The 21769-nt window shown below is 44.8% G+C and overlaps 1 protein-coding gene across 18 annotated transcripts in view; it reads left to right on the top strand.

Annotated features, from left to right (window-relative positions):
* The window catches only part of PHACTR1 (phosphatase and actin regulator 1), a 503766-nt gene that overhangs the window by 478139 nt on the left and 3858 nt on the right, over positions 1–21769 (top strand). For all 18 annotated transcript variants that reach the window (XM_019742988.2, XM_074335219.1, XM_019742987.2 and 15 more), the window contains 4 exons: positions 9703–9758; positions 14676–14737; positions 19088–19228; positions 21297–21373. In XM_019742988.2, the coding sequence (XP_019598547.1) occupies positions 9703–9758; positions 14676–14737; positions 19088–19228; positions 21297–21373 (336 nt within the window). The remainder of the gene's footprint in view (positions 1–9702; positions 9759–14675; positions 14738–19087; positions 19229–21296; positions 21374–21769) is intronic.

Here is a 21769-nt window from a genome sequence, read left to right as displayed (position 1 = left end):
TTTGGTTAACTTCGTTAGCTATCTTGTTTTCTACTATAACAACTCAGATACTCTTTCAAAGTGCAGACTTCCTGATTGCTAATATTGGGTTTACATCTGATAATCCTAATAACACTAAAAGTATTCACTATGTAGCCTTTCAGTTGGTGTACTGTTGGTTTATTTTTTGAATGGATTTCATGCCTAGCCACACACAGTCCCATTGTTACTCCCAAACTGATTTCAACTCAACACGACCAGCTTCACATCAATGCTTTCCCTAGTCATTACCTCACAATACCTTATCTTATAATCTTACTATACCTTATTACAATTATTTTATCTTTTAATACCATGGGGCCTCACATTGGGGCTACAGCCTCCAGTAAATAAATCCAAAAACATTTCTCTCTTTAAGAGTAACCTGTTTTTCTATTTGAGGCAAGAGACTTTTTTCAAGTTATCAAAAATAATATTTCCTGTTTTATACTTATTTTTAAAAGGGACTTTCACATATTCTCATTCAGTCCTCTCAACACTCTTAGGCAGCAGGCAAGCTAGACTGTTTTTACGGACATTTGTCATACAGCAACACTCGGGCGCAGAGCCGTAAAGTCATGTCATGTTACCAGAGCGACCTTCTGATTCATGGTGGAGGCAGGCCAAGAGACAGGGCTCTGGATCCAAGCCCATTTCCCCTCTCTGTGCTGTTTTCTATGCTGTGGCCAGCCTATTTTAAAGAGCTTGAGGAGAATAATGATGAGTGAAAAAATTGAAGATTATGTATTGACTGAAATTCTTGGAAAGAGAGGTGCATGGATCCACAATTTTAAGAGTTGTGCTGCCTAGTTTACAGAGAGAAAAGGTAGACGGGCATAGTATTGAGGTATGAAAGCAAAATTGCTCTTCAACCTTCCCAGAGGAACCTCTCCGGTGTCAGGGACACCTTTATGCAAGAGTTCTGGTCAAACCCAGGGACACAACTCCTGAGTTAAAGGATTATTAAGTTACTTAATCATCAAAAATCTATCGAGCACTTCCTATGTGTCAGGTGCTATACTAAGTCTAGAAACACAAAGATAAGTAAGCCGTAATTTGTGCCTTTGAGGCATTGGCAGTCTAATTGAGAAGCTCGTTGTGTAAATGGGTATTATCAGTGTCATGGATGAGGCCCTGATCAAGGTGGGGAAACAGCAGACAGAGCTGCCAGTCACATCTGGTAGAACCAGAGGAGGCATCTCAGCTTCCCTAAAACACGGGTGTGTGACCAGGTTATCTCAAGGTAAATAACAAAGGAGTGAAGGTGAAGAAAGTATGGGGTCCACATTACACAGGTGGTGCAGGGCACAGTAAGGCTGGAGTTTAAACTTTATTCTTTTTTTTAATTTATTTTTTATTTTTCAATCATAGTTGACATTCAGTATTATTTTTTCTTAGTTTCAGGTGTACATCATAGTGGTTAGACATTATATAATTTACAAAGTGATCCCCCCAATAAATCTAGTACCCACCTGGCACCATCCATAGTTATTACAATATTATTGACTCTATTCCCTATGCTGTACTTTACATCCCCCTGACTATTTTGTAACCGCCAATTTGTACTTCTTAATCCCTTCCCCTTTTTCACTCAGCCCCCGAACCCCCTGCCCTCTCTCGCAACCATCAGTTTATTATCTAGTCTGTTTCTGTTTTGTTCATTTATTTTGTTCTTTAGATTCCACAGAAAAGTGAAATCCTTTTTGTACTTGTCTTTCTCTGTCTGGCTTATTTCTCTTAGCATGACACCTTCTAGGTCCGTTCATGTTGTCGCAAAATGAACTTCAATTTTAGGGCAATATCAAGCTCCTGAAGGCTATTGGCAACGGAGTGAAACAATCAATCTATGGCCTTCCTTCCTCTCCTCCTCTTTTGCCCCTTCTCAGCAGCAAAATTCTAGGAAATCTGAGAGACTGGTCATTAGAAGATTCCCTTTGCCCCCTGCCCCAAGGTGAGAAGCCTGAGGCTTAGCGAGGAACTCCGGCTCATCCTACACCTCACAGCTGTGAAGCAGGGGGGTGCACACTAGTCACTGACATGCAGAGCACTGTCCTGAAGCCACCCTGAAGGAAAGGGCAGCTGGGCTCTCATCATACATGACTCCTCCTGGTGAGCAGGAACTAAAGAGGTAGAAAAAGTTGTGAGACCTCTGAAAACTTGGAGAAGAAAAAGGTTCAAGAAGTGGCAATGAGTCAAAGGTGTCATATGATAGAGAAAGGTCAAGGAAAATGATGACTCTACAGAGGCCGCTGGATCTGGCAATTAAATCATCAATGACCTTGACAAGAACTGATTCAGTACAGCAAGCTTTCTCAGCCTCAACACTGTTGACGCTTTGGGCCGATACTTCTTTGTTGTGGGGACTGTCCTGTGTACTGTAGGGTACTTAGCAACATCACTGGCCGCCAACCCACCAGATGCCAGTGGCATCCTCCACAATCGTGACAACGAAAAATGTCTCCAGATGTTGCCGAATGTACGTAGGGGTGGAAAATGGCAAAATTATTCCCAGCTGAGAACAAGTGCGATGGAGCAGTGTGGACAGAAGCCGAATTGCGATGGGCCTTTTTGAAAGGTCTGGCAGCCCAGAGCAGGCAGGAGATGGGGATTTGTTCTGGGAGGAGGTAAGGTGAAGAGGATGCTGATGTTTCGTTTTATCTTATTTCTAACGAAGAACACCTTTGTTTGCCCTAGAGAAAGAACTAGAAGAGAGGGAAAGGTTAAAGACCAGGGGTAGTCACGGGACTGCATTCATTTAATTACTTCACAAACACTAACTATCTCCAGTTGCCAGAGTCTGTGCCAAGCCTTGCAGATGCCGTGGTGAGCAAACGAGGGGTTCCTTATTCAAGAACTATTGAAAATTCCAAAATGACAACAGAGCATTAAACCCCAAACAAGGGGCCCTTCTAAGCAGGAGACTGTACGACTGCTCAGGTATATGCCTGTGAAGCAGCCCTGGTGCTGAATGGGGCGCACATGGCCACCAGAGCATCAGCCTTGGGGTCCAGTGGACTAGATGGACAACTACAGGCAGATACGGGGGATGCAGGATGACTGTCGCTGTCTGTAAGGTTCCTCTGTAGAGGCACCTTAACCAAAAGGTTAGTGAACAGAGGAAACGACAGTTAAGGTTTAAGCTGCAATGGGGAGTATCATCTGTTAGCCAGACAAAGAGGAAGGGAAAGAATATTTAGATATAAGGAAGACTATGCAAATCTGAAAGGAACTAAGAGGAGAGTTTTATGTCTAAAGGGCAGGAGAGGGGAAATTCTTGGCAAGCAGCCAAATCATGAAGCATCTTATAGGACATTGGGTCTTTTGACTCCCTCCTGCAGGCACTGGGAACGCATGCATAGTTTTCAAGCAAGGAGTGGAAAATTAGATTTGCCCCTCAGAAAGACCATTCTGTTTAAAGTAAGGTAGGGCCGGAGTGGGACAGGCTGGCAGCAACCAGGAGAGATGCTGGTGGCCTGCTTTCCCAAGGGGGCAGTAGTGAGATAGAATGAGAAATGGCCTGGAGTTGGTGGTTGGTTGGCTGTTGAGGTAGAAGTACAGAGAAGGTGATTCCTAGTTTCCTGGCTTAGGCAATTCACTGGGGGTGGGATCCAAACCTGTGTGTACAGGAGGCGAAGAAGATGGATTCATTCATTTGAGACGCTTTGAGTCTGATAGCCTGTAGTAATATAAGGCAGCAGTTGAAAAGATGGTATAGACTCAAAAATATGACTGGAGGTATATTTCATAGTCGTTGGCGTCTAAACGCTAATATAGTCATACTTGTTGATGAGATTATCCAAGGAGCATGTATGGCTTCAGAACCAGTAACATGTGGGTTAAATAATTACTAAATGAGCACCTGTTATGTTCTCCGTGGTCTCCTAGGAACTGGAGATGTAGTGATGACCAAGGACGCCAGAAATGCTCCAGCCCTCATGGTACTAACAGCTCCTCAGGAAAGATTCTGAGGGAGGAGGGGACACAATTCAATGTGTCTCCCCATGCCTGCCTCCCCTTGCATGTCCCATCTAGGGCATGTGATGGAACACCCCTGTCTCCTTCTGCCTTAAGAGAGCAGATCTTGTTTTCTATCATTCTCCCCGAGTACCTTTGCATTTCTCTTTCCCTCTATCTGAAAGGCAGTTAGTGACCTCCCTCTGGGGCTGAGAAGCAAAAAACCGAAGTTAATTCTGCTTTTTCTGTTTCCTGAAATGCAGATATGGCTTCAGAGATCCAAACTTTAAAATCAGGGCCCTCAAAACAATAAGCAGCTGTAAAAGCTAATGAAAGCTGCGACCTTGTTCTAAAGCTTGCAGAAGGCTCATTAGTTTTGTGCAGCAGAAAGCATCTTTGTCGGCCTCGTGGAGTCAGACCAGCAAAACGTACAAGGGTTTTGTCACTTCTCTGGGGAGATGCTCTAATGTGGAAAGACTGCAGTCCCTGTTCTGCATATATTTAAAGCATCTTGCCACTACATTCTCTAGCATTCTCCTTTTTCCAAGGCCAAAACTGAAGTGCTATTTGTTTGGGCATTTGTTTTACAAAAAAAAAAAAAAAGTTAGTTTGCTTGCTTGTTTATGGTTACTGGTATAGATAAGAGTTGTTAAGACTAATAAAAAGCAAGATCTATTCTCAAATGTTGAAAGAAGATAGAAGGCTCATATATGGCAATTGATGCCATGTGGCATTTAAATGGGAACTCAGTGATTTTTCAGTTCATAGTGCGTGGAAATCATTTAGCTGTGGTCCACGGTAAAGCAGAAATCATTTGAGCCATGGAAACAATTTTGCTCCTCAGAGGTATCTTCTAAACCAGGGTCACATATGTAATAGCAAAGCTTTTTAAATAAATGACTTGAAAATACATTAAATGTTTACTTTTGGATAATTCATTTTATATAAATGTTTAACTCCTAAAAAGTTTTCCTTTGCCACCTACCATATAAATGGTCATGTCTAAATATATAGTCAGGAAAAAAATTTTTTGTGTGTAATGTTAGTCTAAATCAGATACAATTACTTAAATCTATTAGCAAGGTGGTGTAAGAGATACAATACATTCAAAAGGCATCCCTACTTTTATTCTTGGAGCTCTTGGCTCCTTGGGATTATAAAGTTGACCACTTTGTTAATACAGTAATTGTGCTCTTCTCTTCAGCTTACTATTAACCAATACTTCTGCACAAGGTAGGTCTTAAAAGGAATCACGCAGATGGCTGCTTTCCTTGGTGAAGATGGCGGGCTGTGCTGGATGCTCCCCAAAGATTCTGATGATTAGAATTCTGAGGCTAGAGCTTTATCCCTCTGGTTTGTGAATTTGGCTCTGTTCAATGACACATCCCTCAAAGAAAGGTTATATTTTAGACTAATATAGGTCATCTTTATTATAGTCCAACTTGAAAGAGCAAGTAAAAGCCATCAATTGGGAACTCCCTTATTAATTCCAACACCCAAACATAAACCTGCATATGAAAGTGATGCCCTCTATTCACGTTCCTCCTGTCACGTTCAGGAGCTGTCCCTTCTCCATGTGAAAGGTAAGGCCTCTCTGTCCCTTGGATCCAAACCCCTCCTGCCTCCTCAGGACTCCTGCATTATCAGTTGAGCTTTCTCCCTCTTTATATGTTTAGTTTTTCACTACCTCAGCCACCACTTAATCTGGATTTTTTGCATTAAACGTGTTCAGTTTTCTCCCTTTTGAAAATATAAACCTCGTTAAAGCCTCCTTCAACTCCAACTGTCTCATCCCCTTCAAAGCCAGTCTTCATGGAAGAGTCCTGCATACTTGTTATGTCCATTTTCTCACCTCTGTTCTCAGCCCACTCCAGCCTGGCTTCTGTCCCCACCAACCTCTGAAAGAGCTCTAGGAGAGATTGCTAATAACCTCCCTGCTGCTGAGCCCAGTGGACATTTTTTCAGTCCTCATCTGACCTTTCAGCAGCACTCAGCACTCTTTGTTGACCATGCCCTTCTTCCTTTGCTTCCATGATGTGACCTTCTAGTTTTTATCTGTCTCCATGCACTGCCCCTCCTCTAACTCCCTGGCGAGTTCGTTTTCCTTACTCTGAGCTCTGAGCATTAAATATTAGCATTCTTTAAGGTTCCATCCTCAGCCCCCTCCTCTTCTCATTCTATGCTCTCTCCATATTCTTGGCTTCAAATATTATCTCTGTTGCAGACTAGTCACCCATTGGCCTAGACTTCTCTCCACTCAGCTCAATCACCCAGCTGCCTACTTGACATCTCTACTTGCATGTTGCAAAAGCATCCAACTGAACAGATCCAAACTCAAACTCATGGTTCCCATCTGACCTTCCCTCGTTCTCCCCCAAAATGCCCTGGTTCCCTTCCAGTGTTCCCCGCCTCACTGAATGGCACTACTATCCATCGTGTTGTGTAAGTTATGAAACCTAAGAGATCTCCTACATACCTTCTTCTTCCCCCTCTGTCAGTACGCGCTATGTCTCTAGGGTCTGTCAACTTGACTTCCTAAGAACTGGCATGCCTACCACCATAGCCTAGCCCAAGGTCCATCACCCTCCACCAGATGGGCAATAGCCTTCTCAGGCCTCTACTCAAACTGCCTCTTGCATCCCCCAATCCATCCTCCGTGTGATCTCTTCAGAGCATGCCAAGGAGAACTTGTAGAGTCAAACATAGCCCAACAGACGTCAGTTTGCCCCTTCTGACTAGTAAGGTCTTATGGTTATGGTAGACAGAATAGCAGCCCCCCAAAAGACACCCACATCCTGATCCCCAAACCTACAACGTGTAACCTTTCATGGCAAAAGAGACTTTTGCTGGAGTGGGCTGAGAACAGCTGTGATTAAGTTCAGGATTTTGAGATGAGGAGATTATTCTGGATTGTCTGGATGGACCCAGTATAATCCCAGAAGTCCTTTTAAGAGGAGGCAAGAGGGTCAAAATCAGAGAGAGAGAGATGGGAAGGTGCCACATGGCTGTTTTGAAAGAGGCACAGGGAATGCAGGCAGCCTCTAGAAGATGAAAGAAGTATAGGTAATGGATTCTCCCCTTCTGCTAGAAGGCACACAGTCCTGTTAACATCTTAATTTTAGCCCAATGAAATGCATTTGGGACTTCTGACCACCAGAACTGTAAGATAATAAATTTGTGTTGTTTAAAGCCACTAAATTTGCATTAATTTGTCACAGCAGCAATAGGAAGCTAATACACTGGTTAAGAGTATTCAGACTATAGAGACAGAATACCTGGGGTTAAGTCCTGGCCCTGTCACGTGCTAGCTGTGTCACCTGTGGCAAGGTATGCGACTTTCCGTGCCTCAGTTTGCCCTTTGTACAATGGAAATGGTGATAATACATACTACTTCAAAGGGCTTCTATGAATATTAAATGAATTAACATACATGCATAGAACCATGCCTGTACATTATAAGCATTAAATCAGCATTAGCTTATTAAATTACTATTATTTGCAGGGGAAAAAAAACATAGCCCCCCCCAAAAAAAAAAACTTTTCCAAAGAAAGTAGTTTCAGAATAGAGCCAGAACTAGAACCCAGACCCCCCTAACTCCTGAGTTGTTTAGTGTTTTGTCATTACAATGCCACAATATCATTTTTTACTGAATCTCATTTTTAAAGTCAAAACAACCGATTATAGCACATGTCCTTTGGGAGGACTTAACTACATTTTACAGCTATAATTAGCCTTGAGGTTCTCAAACCCTTTCAAGAGAAATGAAGCATAAAGGACCTCCTTAGAAATCATGTGTGTTTGACTAAAAGGCTTCCTGTTTAATAACAGAATATTCTCTGCTTATAGTTGAGTCACTCATTGTTTTGTTCCCTCCAAACATGACCCATAAGAAAAACAGAAACAAAAAGCCAGCACAGAACCAGGCAACACATCTGATAATGCAATGGCTGGGCTGCTTGGCACAAGCCAACAGGCGAACATTCTGCAGACACTTCTAAGCTTATAAGACCAAAGCGTTGGCCCAGCTTCCCAGATGCAAGCTCCACCTTGAATCTGGAGGGCTTGTTCAAAACATACTGCTCCCAAAACCCAAGCTTCATTTGATGCCTGGGTTTTACCAAATAGTCCCATCAAGGTAACTGTGCATCCCCATAAAAGAAACAAGCATTCCTGGAGAACATAAATTGAAAGGTGAGACAGAGCCTCTAAGAAACTTGTTGTAAGTGGAGTCAGTGGCTGCATTCCAGACCTATAACACCAGTTCGCTCAGTTGTTGATCTCCAGTTTCCTCCTGCAGTATGAGAATGCTAGCTTAGAAAGGACTTCAAGACTGCTGAGTCCAAATTTAGCACCTCTGATATTGTGAGTTTCCAAATACCCAGCTGTCCATCATCAATGGGGCTAAATAATGCCTTAAAGGGATGTTTGAGGGGAAAAAAAAATAATGAATGTGGAAATGTTCTTATAAACTTAAAACACTTTAGAATACAATTTCCAGCAGTTTCCAGGGCGATACAGAATTTAGGCATCTGACCAAAAATTTTCTCTGACATTGAAGCCCATTCCTAGCTGTCTACACAAAATCAAGTGTTTTCTGGCCCAGCGCAATAAAGAGAACTGCAAGTGACAGTAAGCCTTGAATTTAAATATTTACACTTGGTGACTGCATGGACTTCATATTTTCACTCTGTCTCTAGATTCCATGATGTAAAGATCTTACCAACTATAGACACTAGTTGCCAATATTTGGGAAGGTACAAGAACCTCTCCTACAAGAACGGTCCTTTCTACCCCATATGCCCTAGTGGAGGACTTCGAGAAGCCTCAAACTCCTTCCGTAATTTTCTCATCTCACACACACCTCATCCCAATGGGTGAAGCAGAATGCTGAATAATTGCACGGTTATTACAGAATTTCCCAGAGCTTCAACAATACAAACACTCTGTGAATGCTGAGGCCCACCCTGTTCGTGTTGACCATTCCTGGAACTTTATACCTGCATACAAGCATGTACTTCTCTTTTGGTGCCCTTCCCATTCTCTGGCGACTTTTGTCACTATGCAGTGCCCACCCATGTCTGTCCCCACCCCCCAACCCTCTCTGCTGCATCATAGCAAGTTCATGCCCTTGCAGTGCTTCACTTCTTATGGCTAAATTACATACTGGATAACAGGAGTGCTGTGCTGTTCCTGTTCGTTTGTCATTCCATATCTAATAAGGCTGGGTGGTGATGGGTGGGGACAAGAAGAACAGCTATTGTTCTTTGCAGACGAGACTTGCTCTCTTGCATCTCCCCGGGGCCATGGGACTCTATATTCTAACTGGGTCTACACAAACATGGCAAGAAGCAAGCTCTAGCCTCAGGGTTGGGAGACAAAGACGGAGGCCAAGGTCCCAAAGTTAGCAGGCCACGAGGAAAGAAAGGGACTTCTGTGAAGAGAAGAGTCCACTTGCCTGGAGGCACCAGAGGAACAGGGCTGGGGAGGAGCCGCTGAAGGGAGGAAGGAGGAGGGTCAGCTCAGCGTGACATGACGTATGGCGCCTTTCCAGGGCTTGAAATTGAGGAACTGAGGAGGCGTTGGTGGTGAAAGTCAGTCTTTCAGAGCCCAGGATGGAACAAGAACTCCAGCCACTGGCTCTGTCTCCTGCATCTACGAGGGCTGGGGAGATTAATGACCCAAGGAGGATATGATATGGTCCAAAAACTTTTCCTGGATTTTTTCCGTAGGCGGCTGAGCCAGAGGCCCACTGCAGAGGAATTGGAGCAGAGGAACATTTTGAAACGTAAGTGACTAACTAAGCTCGTGGCAATTCCTGATGTTTTGTGGTAACGTCAGTTATGCTTTAATCGTAGGCCACAACGTTTGTCCCTTGTGCCTGTGTGGAATGATGGAGAATGTCTCTGATGGCTGAGGCTTCATCCTTCTGTGTTAGAACATCCAAGGCAACCTCCCCACTAGGGGGCAAATTCTGATCCCCTTGGCTCATTGGAAGCTCACAGACTGCCATATCCACCTATCCTCAGTGGGCTGTAAAGTCAGAGAGACGCTGGAAATTTATTGTGAGAGAACTTATTATTAAATGATTTTGAGGAGAGCGAGGGTGACCTTTAAATCAAAATTGGCTTAAAAACGGCAAATACATTGGTGGCTCAAATAAGGCAAATAGCCATTTGAAATGAACCCTGGGACTAGAAATGTGACTTTCCATTGCAGCTGGCTGCTGTTGATCAAATCCCGCTCCCTTTCTTTGAACACTAACTTTGAAGTATAAGAAAGCATTTCCGAGGGGAAAATGCTTCGTGTTCTTCTCTCAGGAACCCCACAACTGGCCGACGGTGTGCTTGCCTAATGCTCTCATTCAAGAAAAACTTGCTGTCACTCTGGCTGTGGACAGAAAATGTAAACCAGTCCCTTGTTTGATTAGGACACAGAGATATTTGAATATGTACAGAGAATCCGCTTGGTGCTTAATTCTACATATATATCTAGATATATAGATATAGATATTCTATATATATATTCTATACATATATATATATACATATATATGTGTGTGTGTATGTGTATGTATATATATATATATATATGTAATACTAAAGGAAACCAAACATCTCACAGACATCAGTATGCCTCAGTTTGGTGGGAAACATTTAAAATTTTAAAAATAAAACGTCTAACATTCTGCTTAATCATTACTACCACTCTCACCAGCACTTTCCTCAACATGGTCAGCAAATAATATTTCTATATTAATTCACAACCCTTTCTTCCCACACACACACACATCCCCTGCTAATTTCTCTCCAGAAAAGAGAAATAACATGCTATGCAAAATTTCATAGAAATGCTACACTAGGCTGTACGCACATGCCCACACTCATCTCAGTCATGTGAAACCTCAGTCTGTGTGGGTGGGTATTTCCACTTAGACCAAACTGAAATGTTGGATTTACTTTCCTACCCGTCTTCATTGTGGTGTTGTGGCGTGGTCACCATGGAATAGTTTACTGAGGGTGAGCTGTTGAATTTCCCCCGGGAGGTGTGGCGGAAGGTGTGCTGGTGGGCAGCCCCTCCAGAGCACCCACTAGTGTCATGTTTGCCTCACCAACACCCTGCCTCCCGGTGCCAGGCCAGCCGCCACTTCCCCACCTGTCGGGGGTGTTATTTTCAGGATTGGCCTTCCTCAGGCTTGAGCGCACCTCATATTGCCTAGGTCTCTAAGAATTTATGTGTATATATAGTTTTTGAACCAAGGGTACCCAGTAAAGTTGCTAAGCTTAATATGCTATAAAACAGAATTGGAATTTTTTCAGGTGGTTTCTGTGGTCCAGGAAGCACATGGCCTGTGTGAGGTCTCCCTTTTTGCCCCAACCTGATATTTGATCTATTATAAACTCTCCATTGTAGGAGAGAAAGGTGTTCATTTATTTCTAAAATCACAAATCCAGTAAGCGTGCTTCCTTCTTCCTCTGCTGCTTCATCGCCACACACAGGCCCAACACGGATCTGTTGTCTTCTGAAGGAATCTCTGTACCACTGAGTCACGGGGCCAGACAGTACTTGTCACCTCCATCCTGACTCCTAGACTGAAAGAAGCTAAGAAGTTCTGGGGGATTGTTCAGGTTCAGTAAATAGTGCTTCTGTCAGCAAAGGCAAGGGTTTTGGAAAGAGAGGGTGTCAAATCCCCACCTTACCTCTGGCTTCCTGAAGGCACCAGCGCCCACCTCTCGCTGACCCAGATCGCTGGGAGATTACGGGCTAGTGCCTTACATTTGGGGTTTTATTGCCATCCAGAAAGATACTCAAATCTTAGAGGTAGTTACTTATGTCGAGTAAGCCTGAGGGGCTTAGATTCAAAGCAGCTTAAAAGATTGTCCCCATGTTCCCTTCTATTTTATTTCTTCTTCTCCTGTTCAAATAGCTGCAAATTAAAGAACTACTGGACCAAGTTCAAACAGCTTGATCATTTCACAATTCCAAACCTTTTCAGAAATTAATTTATTTTTCCCATTGATTCTTATTTTCCCCCTGCATTCTGGGACTTTGTTTTCCTAAATATCTTTTTCTTTCTTTCTTTCTTTCTTTCTTTCTTTCTTTCTTTCTTTCTTTCTTTCTTTCTTTCTTTCTCTCTCTCTCTCTCTCTCTCTCTCTCTCTCTCTCTCTCTCTCTCTCTCTCTCTCTCTGTTTCTTTCTCTCTCTCTTTCTCTTTCTTTCTTTCTTCCAATCTATTCTGATAGTGAAACAAGAAACTTTCCGTGAAATAAGAAAACACCCTTGAACAAATTGTTCTAAAACTTATTTTCTGAGCTTTAAATCACTTGAGGACCCATCTCTCTGAGGGTGCTGGACAAAGTACACAGAGATATCATGGCTCCGCAGTGAAGCTTGAGTCTGGGTCTGACTTCCAGCCCCACTCTGCCCAGCCCTACAGGCAATGCTTGCTTTGAGCAGCAGCCAATGAGATACTGTGCACATCTGAGCACATAATCAGCACACTCTGATGGTGGCAGCAGGTGATGACATCATGGCCCTTTCCTGGCCTCTCTTCTTAGTTGCCTAATGTGATTGCCTTTGGTACCCTTGGCCTCAGAAAACATGACCCTGGGCTTTGAACTAAAGGTATAGATCCCATAGATTCTTGGGGTCGCGCCCTTGAGAGGGACCTCAGAAAAAGCACACAGGAGATGGCAGTTTCATGCTCTGTCACAGAATGCCAACATTCGCAGCTTGGAAAGGGGCCTGTAGAGCAAGGAAGCCCTGACTGGAGTCTGAAGCCAGTAACCAGTAATAAGGCGGAGGGCCGGCCCCAAGCAAAATGTGACAGGGAGGAGGCAGTGTCTTCTTGAGAAAAAAAGAGCTGGACGGTTTGTCTAATTAGCCATGTAGCGTGTGACCAGTCGTGTAACTCCCCTGAGCTTTCACATCCTCATTTACAAACTAAGAGTGGTAGACTAGGTGGTCTCTTGGGCCCTCGTGGTTCTAATATTCTGTGAGTTGGTGCCTTTTAACCAAGTGCCTCAAACTACCTCCTGAGTACCCACCATTCATGCTTGACTTTTCCTTCCCTCTCTGCCACCTGCAGATGTAGCTGTCTGGGGTCTCCTTTCTTCTGGGTCTTGCTGTCTCTAAACTTATCTCTAATAGATTAGTTCATACTGAGGGTATTAATGACTGACTAGTTTAATGGGTGTTTATCGCCCTCCAAAATTGCATTTTTAAAGGGAACTCTAGGAGTGAGATAGGATCTTTAAACCCAAAGGAAGGCACTCCAGTGTGGGCAGTTAGGGGGCACTGTGGGGCAAGCGCCGTGGAGACCTCTGGTGACCTCGGCCCTTGGCGGGCCATGGGTATTTCTGGTGCTCCCCCCAGAAAAGGTCCGGATCCCACAGCAGCCAAGTCACGCCCCTGTGGGTGTCCTGCAAGTGCCTGAGTTCTGCTCTGAACGGCCATCGTTCCTTCTAGTGGGAGGTGTCCTCAGTGTGAGTCGGCTGTGCTGTGGTTGCTGACAAGGAGGGGCAGGGTGGGACCCCACTTCTATGCACAGTGGTTTCCCTTTTTTAAAGATCTGTCCTATAGTGAGACAACTGAATCTCCATTGTGCACTGATACGCTACATTAAGTTATTAAAACATAATTTAACACGAGTCATTTCAAAATGAGAGAGCAGGTGCCCAGGGCACTCTTAGTGTGTCCTGTGCCAAATCAGCTTGAAGCAATGCCTTGCACTGATGCCATTCTCAAGTCGGTGGGTGAGAATTAGAGACCGTCTTTGACACAGGTTGACTTTCATGATTTTCTTCAAGCTGGACAATATTCCGCTTATAACCACACTTCCATTCCAAGGCCCAGAAGGAAACTGATGTACCCAAGGTCATTCAGTTAGCTTGAAAGGAGAAACAAGCCCTCATTTTCTGCCCTCCAGTTCTCTGACCCCAGACTTTCTTACCTGTGGCTCTGTAAACATCTGATGAGTAAGTGACCCCACATATTAAACTGAAAATGTCCTTAAAAGTCTAAATGCAGGCAATTGTATCCCACGCTCTGGCGTCACACTTGCTCTGTGGACTTCTTGGAAGAGTCAAAGAATTAATGGAATCAGGGCTTGCAAAAGGTGAGCATTTTGAAATATGTCTTCATGCAGCCAGCACTGTGTTTGGTGTTAGCCGTACCTCATTTTGTTTCTGCACAGGCGGCAGGCACTTCCTTGGGGCCGGTCTTCTGTTTTACTCCCACAGAGCTCCAGACATGGGGGCCACATCACAAATGAGCCCCTGTAGTCGCTGTGAAGCTTGAGGTAGAGTTGAGTGAGGCCCCAGTTTTGTCCAAAGAGGGGAGCCTCACCTCTCCCCAAATGCCCATGTCATTGCTAATAGTAACCCCATTTTAGGACCTACTTCCTTGTCTTGTAAGCCACACTTCTCACCCCAGAAATTCTGCCTGGAGACTCAAGACCCCTTGTGACATAAAGAAAAAAAAAAAAAACTACGAAGGTCAACCTGCGCACCACCAACTTGACACAATGCAGGCAGTTTGGAAAGCGCCCCCATAGGCAGAAGCATGGCCAGGGTAGGGGACAGAAGCTCTCTCTTCCCCTTTTTAAACTTTCAGGTGCTGGGCCTGGAACCTCAAAGGTTCAGAGGATGCACCTGTGCGTGACACTGTTTACAAAAGTCAAAAGCATCTTAAATGTTTCTTTCAGCTCGGAATGAACAAGAGGAACAAGAGGAGAAAAGAGAGATCAAGAGGAGGCTAACGCGAAAGGTCAGCAGGTTCCCCACCAAGAGCTGGGACGGGAGGGGTGGGCCGCCCTCCGCGCCTAAGGCCTCCGCTGGCCTCAGGGGCCTCGCAGCTGCCTGGCCCATTGAAAGCCACGTCATGGTTCCACATCTCTTCAGTCAGAGCTGGCAGCTCTCTTGACTTTACAGGACCTTTCCAGGGGACCGTGGTCAACTCAGCTTCATGACCCTCTGGCCTTTTGGCTGGAGACACTGTGTTGCTTGATTTTGTGACACACACCTGCACCCAAGCAGCTTGATGTCAGGTGCATTATATTTTTAATGACAGTGAATATTTTGTGTATAAAAATGCACAATAACCCCATTGAGCAATTGGAGAGTCATTGTCACAATCAGCACTTCAAATATAACTCAGTTATTTGCTGTGACCTTGGGAAAGTATGAATTTTCCTTGCCTCCCCTGATAACTAGTGCTTGCCTATTAACTCAGTACTATTTGATTTTATTATGCTAAATCCAGTTTGGATTACTGAATTAGGAAAATGCCAAAAGTACTGATAAATTCATTGAAGATGTTTGAAAAGCACTTAAATAAAAGCCATAAAGCTAAAATTCTTATATATCTTTAACCCTAGAAATAGATGGCTTAGCAATGCAATGTAGACACAGATGGATTTAATTGTCCATGAGCAGCCTCTTTCATAATAAACTCTTATTTGAGGCTATTCTTGGATGATGTTGACAAGCTTAATTAATTGATGACACATAAGATATAATATGATATTCTGTCTGACTAGAGTGTTTTTAATCAGCCTCCTACGGTGATCATCTTGAGAGAAAGAGTCTCGAATCTTAGAGACAGTTAAGAGACCCATTCAAATTAATTTTTGAAAGGCTTATTAATGGATTTTTCTCCCTAGAAATATTATGCAAAGGAAGAAATTCAGAGATCCTAAAATATCATACCAGTTATTAAAGTGATGACTTATGTTCCTCAACACTTTCACCCCCTTAGAGCATCCCCAATACCTGGTGACAAGCCAAATGCCGTTCTAATGAAAAGGAGTAGGCTCAACAAGGGCCTGAAAGGCTAATGACAGGCCAGCATCCCCCTGGTGGGGACTAGAACAAGAGCTAAGGGATCTCACTTCATCTAGGTGCCCTCACCCCGGTCGCAGTCTGGTTCTTTACATCCTTAAGATCACCCAGTCTTTGGATGCCAGGCACCCTTTGTCCTGAGACTGAGTTGTGAGGAAGATGGAGGAGATGCATTAGCTGGTTCTAAGTGTGACTTTGAAATGACTATGGCATCAAAGTGAGGCTCATTTCTCATACAAAAATGTCTAGACATTCAGAAAATGTTTTAAATCCAACTTTCACAAAGTTCATTGGAGTTGATTGCTGGGACCGGAAAATTCTCCTAAACTTTAGGGTTTGTGGTAAAAACTAGTAATAAGAAAATACTTAAACATTCATCTAATTCTTATCTCTTTAAAAAGAGTATACAATTTTGTAGGAAAAAAACTTGACTAACCGCATGATTTTGCAGGGGGGCAAGGAAGGAGGTTCCCTCCACACCCAACTCTACTGGGGTTGATAACACTAGGAACAGGTACCCCAAATAGCCCATAGTTTCTGCACATCTCCAAAACGAGATGAATGCCTCTTCCTATTCCTGGTTTCCTCTCCTTCCTCCTCCCAGGAACACTGCCTTGTATTTTCAGCATTTCCATCCCCAGAGACTGGATTGGGGAATTAGAAATAATGAGCTTGGGTGAAGGAATCACTGTTTATAAGGCAGAGACAGGAAGAAGCGTTCACATCTCTTTTTGTTGACAGAGATGAGCCTGCTAGCAGGTAGGGAGTCCACACCACCTCCTTATCTGGGCAAGTTCTTTTCCTCTGGGGCCTTTATCACACCCAGACCAGACGCCAGCGATGGCGGCTGCTTTTCAGTTACGTACCCTCAGTCTGAGGATTTCCTCAATACAGTTCTGTTTCATTTTAACGTATTAGAAAGAAAAATAAAACACAGCAGCTGATACTAGTAGCAGCAAACCAGTCATATTCTTCAGCCAAATTGAAACTAACTTAAAACTTACATGTTTTGTCTTTTAGTAAATGCCTCTCTCCCCCTTCCAAAAAAATGCTAGCTATCTAAATGGATAGATGGATAGGAAGAAGTGAGCAAGGAAGGAAGGAAAGAAAGAAGAAATGCACTTGGGTCAGGTTGTATTTGGATTTGCATTAGTTACTCTCTTGTTGAGTATTTGGTTGCAAATGCTGTTAGTGCTGCCACAGATTGAAACGTAATGTTACCAATCCCTCCATCATACCCAGAAAACCAACTTTGGCCACAAAGATGCTTCCTCAGCATCTGAGGAAGGACCTTGGGTTCACATGCTCCAATGGCTCCAACCAGTCATGAGCTAAAGGTACATCTCCCGAGCCCCACACGGCCAGGGGCACAAGCCCACACTTTCGTGGAGAGTCCCAGTGGCCATTGGTTAGTGAGTCCACACACCACCTGAGCTTCTCCCAACAGAAGTCAGTCCCCTCCTCACTCCTTCCCTCAGCATATGGGCACTGTGCCTTTTTCAGTTGGACAGCTTGTGTCAAAAGTCCCATGGGATTCAGGCATGAAAAACAGTCCCTGACCTTCAGAGCTAACACTTAGCTTTCTGTTCACTCCAGGTTCTGCCCTTGACAGGCTATTAGTAAAATCCAGATCATGATTTATATCCAGAAACATAAACAAGGCATTCCATGCTTAACAACCTTTCTCCTGTCATGCTGTACTTAGAAAATAATGCCATTTTGTCCAACACCGTGGGGTAAACCTCGCTAGGCCTAATTAACACAAAGCAGGGATTTTGAGTAGGAATCCTTTATCTGGGGATAAACATGGTAAACATTAAATGTTTTTATGTATTTTAATGACAGCACAAAAGCTCCCTGCACTCACATTTTAGAGTCTGGATGGACTGCCATTTTTGTTTCCAGCAACCCCAGCTGTAGAGCCTGGGAGACCTGTGGTCTCCTGTGAAAGGCCAGCAGTGATGCCAAAATGTCCTGTCTCAGGAAAACCAGGGCCGCCTCGGGGCAGACTAGAACCACTCTGAGGGAGAGCTGCGTGCAGTCTTGGCAAGTTGGCCTGGGCCACAGCCCGAAGGGCCTCTGATCCCCGGATCTTCCCACCCCCGGCCAGGAGGGAGCTGCAGGCTGCCTCTGTCCTGTCCAGAGCCTTGCAATAACCATCACAAGCCTATTTAATAGGAGCCAGGCAACCATCTAATTATGCTTTCCCATTGTAGTCCAGTTGGCAGCAAGTTGGAACATTCTGGCACCAGCAAAGGTGTATGACAGCTGCGTGATACAGAGTCAAACAGCCAGGGTGGTTGGATTCATTGACTTCTGTGTATGTGTTTTATAGGCTTTTGTGGAAGATTCTGACTACATCTTCTATTAATAGAATTAACCACACTCTAGGACATGGAGGAAAATAATATTGGTTAAACATGAATTGATAGCATCCCAAAGAGAGAGCAACTATGTTGGTCCAGAAGGATAAGCCTAGTGACTAGAAGAGAGAATAGAAATGTCAGCCTACTGATGTTAAAGTATAAAGAAAGGGTACGTGGGTGACACGGGGAGAAGGTTAAATAAATATGAACTCTCCTTTTACTTGTTTCATTCCCTCACCACAGACCCACCCCAGGTCCATCCTGAGTTTCCCTTGGCAGACACTTGACCTAGCTCTGCATTTGTGAGCTGACCTCTCATTTGAACTTCTTGAGGAGCAGGGCCTCTCCCCTGACCTCATAAATAAACGTGTTCCCATTCCTGCATATCCCAAAGTTTGCACATACACGTCTGTGTCTAAACCACACATATACAACATAATTTACAAACCTATCTTGCAGACAGCACTAAATTTGGCACACAGATGTGGACTCACAGATCTAAAATAACAGAAAATCTTTGTGGAAGATTCCTGTCAGCTGATGGGAGAGGTAGGGCAGATGTGGGGATCTCCACAACAGACACCCAGAACCACACAAATAGACCAGCTGCTTGGGACAGACACACTGCAGTGTTATTGAGAAAGAGACAGCCTCGCTGTCCATCTGGGTAGGCCTGGAGGTAGCTCAAGGAACGAAAGCCTCTCTGTCAAGGAACGAACACCGTCCCGGACAAGTCCCCGGTGTGGGAGTCCGGTGCCCCGGGTCCCCACCTGGGCCCTGCGCCTCCCTCCATTCCTGTCTCATGCATCGCCTGCCTCTTGGGACCTCATTTTCCACACCTATAAACTCACAGAAGGACCAAGTGAGCCAAAGTTGTCTGGCTGACTGTGTCCGTCTCGCCCTCCCTGCAGCTCAGCCAAAGGCCCACCGTGGAAGAACTTCGGGAACGAAAGATCCTCATCCGCTTCAGTGACTACGTGGAGGTGGCAGACGCCCAGGACTATGACCGCAGGGCCGACAAGCCGTGGACCCGCCTCACCGCGGCCGACAAGGTGAGCACAGGCCCGGGGAGTGGGCTGGGGGGGCCTGCGCCTGGCTCTGTCCCTCTACGGGATTCTTCTCTTGCTGCCTGGGACCCTGTATTGAGACCAACGGCAAAGCTGTGGTCACGGGCTCGGTAATGGAGTGCTCTGTGACCACTGGGCAGGCTGAGAGGGCTGTGTCCCCAACGCCTTTCCTCTGGGCTCCAGATAACCTGCAGAGGTCACTGAATTGATTCTTCATTGCTCTGGAGAAGGCGCAAGACGAGCACAGAATATCGTGCCTGCTTTACAGGGGACGGGGAGGCAGCATGGGAGGCTGTGCCCAGAGACTAGAATTATAGGGGCGTAGAACAGTTCAAAAGCCTGAGGCTGCATGCTTATCACAGACCTTCCGTGTACAGGGTACTGTCCTCAGCACCCAACGGGAGTCGCAAAACCGAAAGGGGACAAAGTGGCTGTGCTTTGCAGTGCTTGTAATCTAGTGGGAAAAACATGACAATGGGAAACCTAATGGGAAATCACAGGGACAGAAAAACAGGCCTCGCTACACTAAACCCTCCCCGATTTGGAAAACAAAGAATAAACATAATCTGAAGTTGAGATTTCTGTTTCATGAGAAATGCAGAGATGCAAACGATAAGTCATTCTTATCTGTCCATTAGACCATGTATCAAAATGAACTTCTGCTCAGTAATCATTTGTGAACCTAGTCCAGTCAGCATGAGGAACTGGAGGGCAAAGGGCTTTTTTTTAAAATACTCTAAAATAATGACGATGTCCAATGTGCAAGTGACAGTGACTCTGGAATACACTGGGACCTTCTCCTAAAGAGTCCTGCCTTTGCCCCACACATTCCCGGAGCCAGTGGCTCCTTTACAAGCAATGCAGGAGGAGGTCAGCTCCAGCCCAGACTCTGCCTGGATCAAGGAATTGCCAGGAAGCTGCTGCATTTGGGCGAAACTGACATGGCCAGAGGCAGAGACCTCCCGGAAATGGCCTCCCACATGGTGGGTCAACCCCACAGATCCTGATGAGTGGAAAACTCCACCCTTCTCTTAAACATAGCAGTCGTCTCTTCCCTGTACAGGCATTCGTGGTGAGCCACGCCAGGAGTGGCACCGAGATGCACAAGACAGAGAGAACCAGTGCCCCAGGCAGTTGTGTCATGTACATAAATGTCAACAGAGGAGGGTCTTGGCCCTGTTCTCTTTTGTTCCCACTTTCAGTGCAGTGAGCTTGCTTATGAGAGTAAAGGTATCTGCAAATGTCAAGGGGGTGTGCAGGACATCTCGACATGCCCATGCTCATGTTCTGAAAGGCTGTTGGGGGGAACCCATCCAGTCCCTCACAAGCTGCTGGGGATGGAAGGCAGGAAGCGGTGCCTTCCAGAAGCTTATAACCCACACTAACCCCCCCAAACATGACTTTTCCATCCTCAAATTCTCGGTGTCTTGATAGTCCCATCAAAGCCAATACCAGCTTGGAAAGAGTTCTGCAAAAGGGCACATGTTTAAAAATTTCAGCCCCTGAGGAAGAAGTAAGGGTTTTTTTCCAACCCCAGTCATTCTTCTATTCCAGACCTTCCTCGCCTCTCTTTGCAGGCTGATTACCCCGCCCTCCCCTGTGGGCTAGAGCCACATCGCATGGCTGGGCAGAGCTGTAAGGATGAGGCTATTCACGTTTCTCTCAGAGTATCCATCAGGAGTTCATTGCTGGACCTGCGACCAGTTTAGATTGTTTACCTAAGGAAGATGGGAGGCTGACATTTAAATGTGTGCTCGGAAGCCCAGGAGTGTACATGTGTTCTCGATGCCCAGCTGATACAGCTCTGTGAAGAGAGGAAGAGAACGAGGCTCTGGGAACGTCCCACGTAGGCACATTTGCAATTTAGATTTAAGGGTAGGGGGAGTCTTTGCGGGACTAAAGGATATCTCAGGTGATTTTTTTTTCTCCCAGTGAAAGAATTCATTTTGTATGGTTTTGCCAAAGAAAAATATAGATTGTTAGAAATAAAATAAAAAGTCAACAGCTTCCCATCTGCCTCCTCTGCGTGTTCATGGGCTTCTCTTCGTTTCAGGCTGCCATTCGAAAGGAGCTCAATGAATTTAAAAGCACTGAAATGGAAGTTCATGAATTAAGTAGACATCTAACAAGGTTAGTATTGAGTTGTGGTTTTGTGTGTGTTTTTTTCCCTCCAACTGTAATACTTATTTGCACACTGAACTATCCTATCTGCATCTGGATCACAAGTGGTGTGGTGCGTACAGTGAAGAAGATACAAGAAAGGTTAGCGTCAAGTTCCACTGTGGTTACTGAAACTAGAGGAAGGGGCATTAAAGGTTCAGGCTAAAAGCCACTTTCTGAAAGCCTACTTTTTAACTCACTCAAACTCAAGATCTAAGTGCCAGACCACGACCGAGCCCAAAGTGGGTTTTTATGAAAGCTTAAGCTGAGGAGAAAAAATCATTGCCAGTCAGCAGAGGCCAAACCTGGGACAGACACCAAATCCACATGGTGCTTCCGAGGTGCTTCTATGATTCTATGTCATTC

This window comes from Rhinolophus sinicus, linkage group LG06 (genome assembly GCF_036562045.2).
Source record: "Rhinolophus sinicus isolate RSC01 linkage group LG06, ASM3656204v1, whole genome shotgun sequence".
NCBI lineage: Eukaryota > Metazoa > Chordata > Mammalia > Chiroptera > Rhinolophidae > Rhinolophus > Rhinolophus sinicus.
This window is presented reverse-complemented; position numbering and strand designations above follow the sequence as displayed.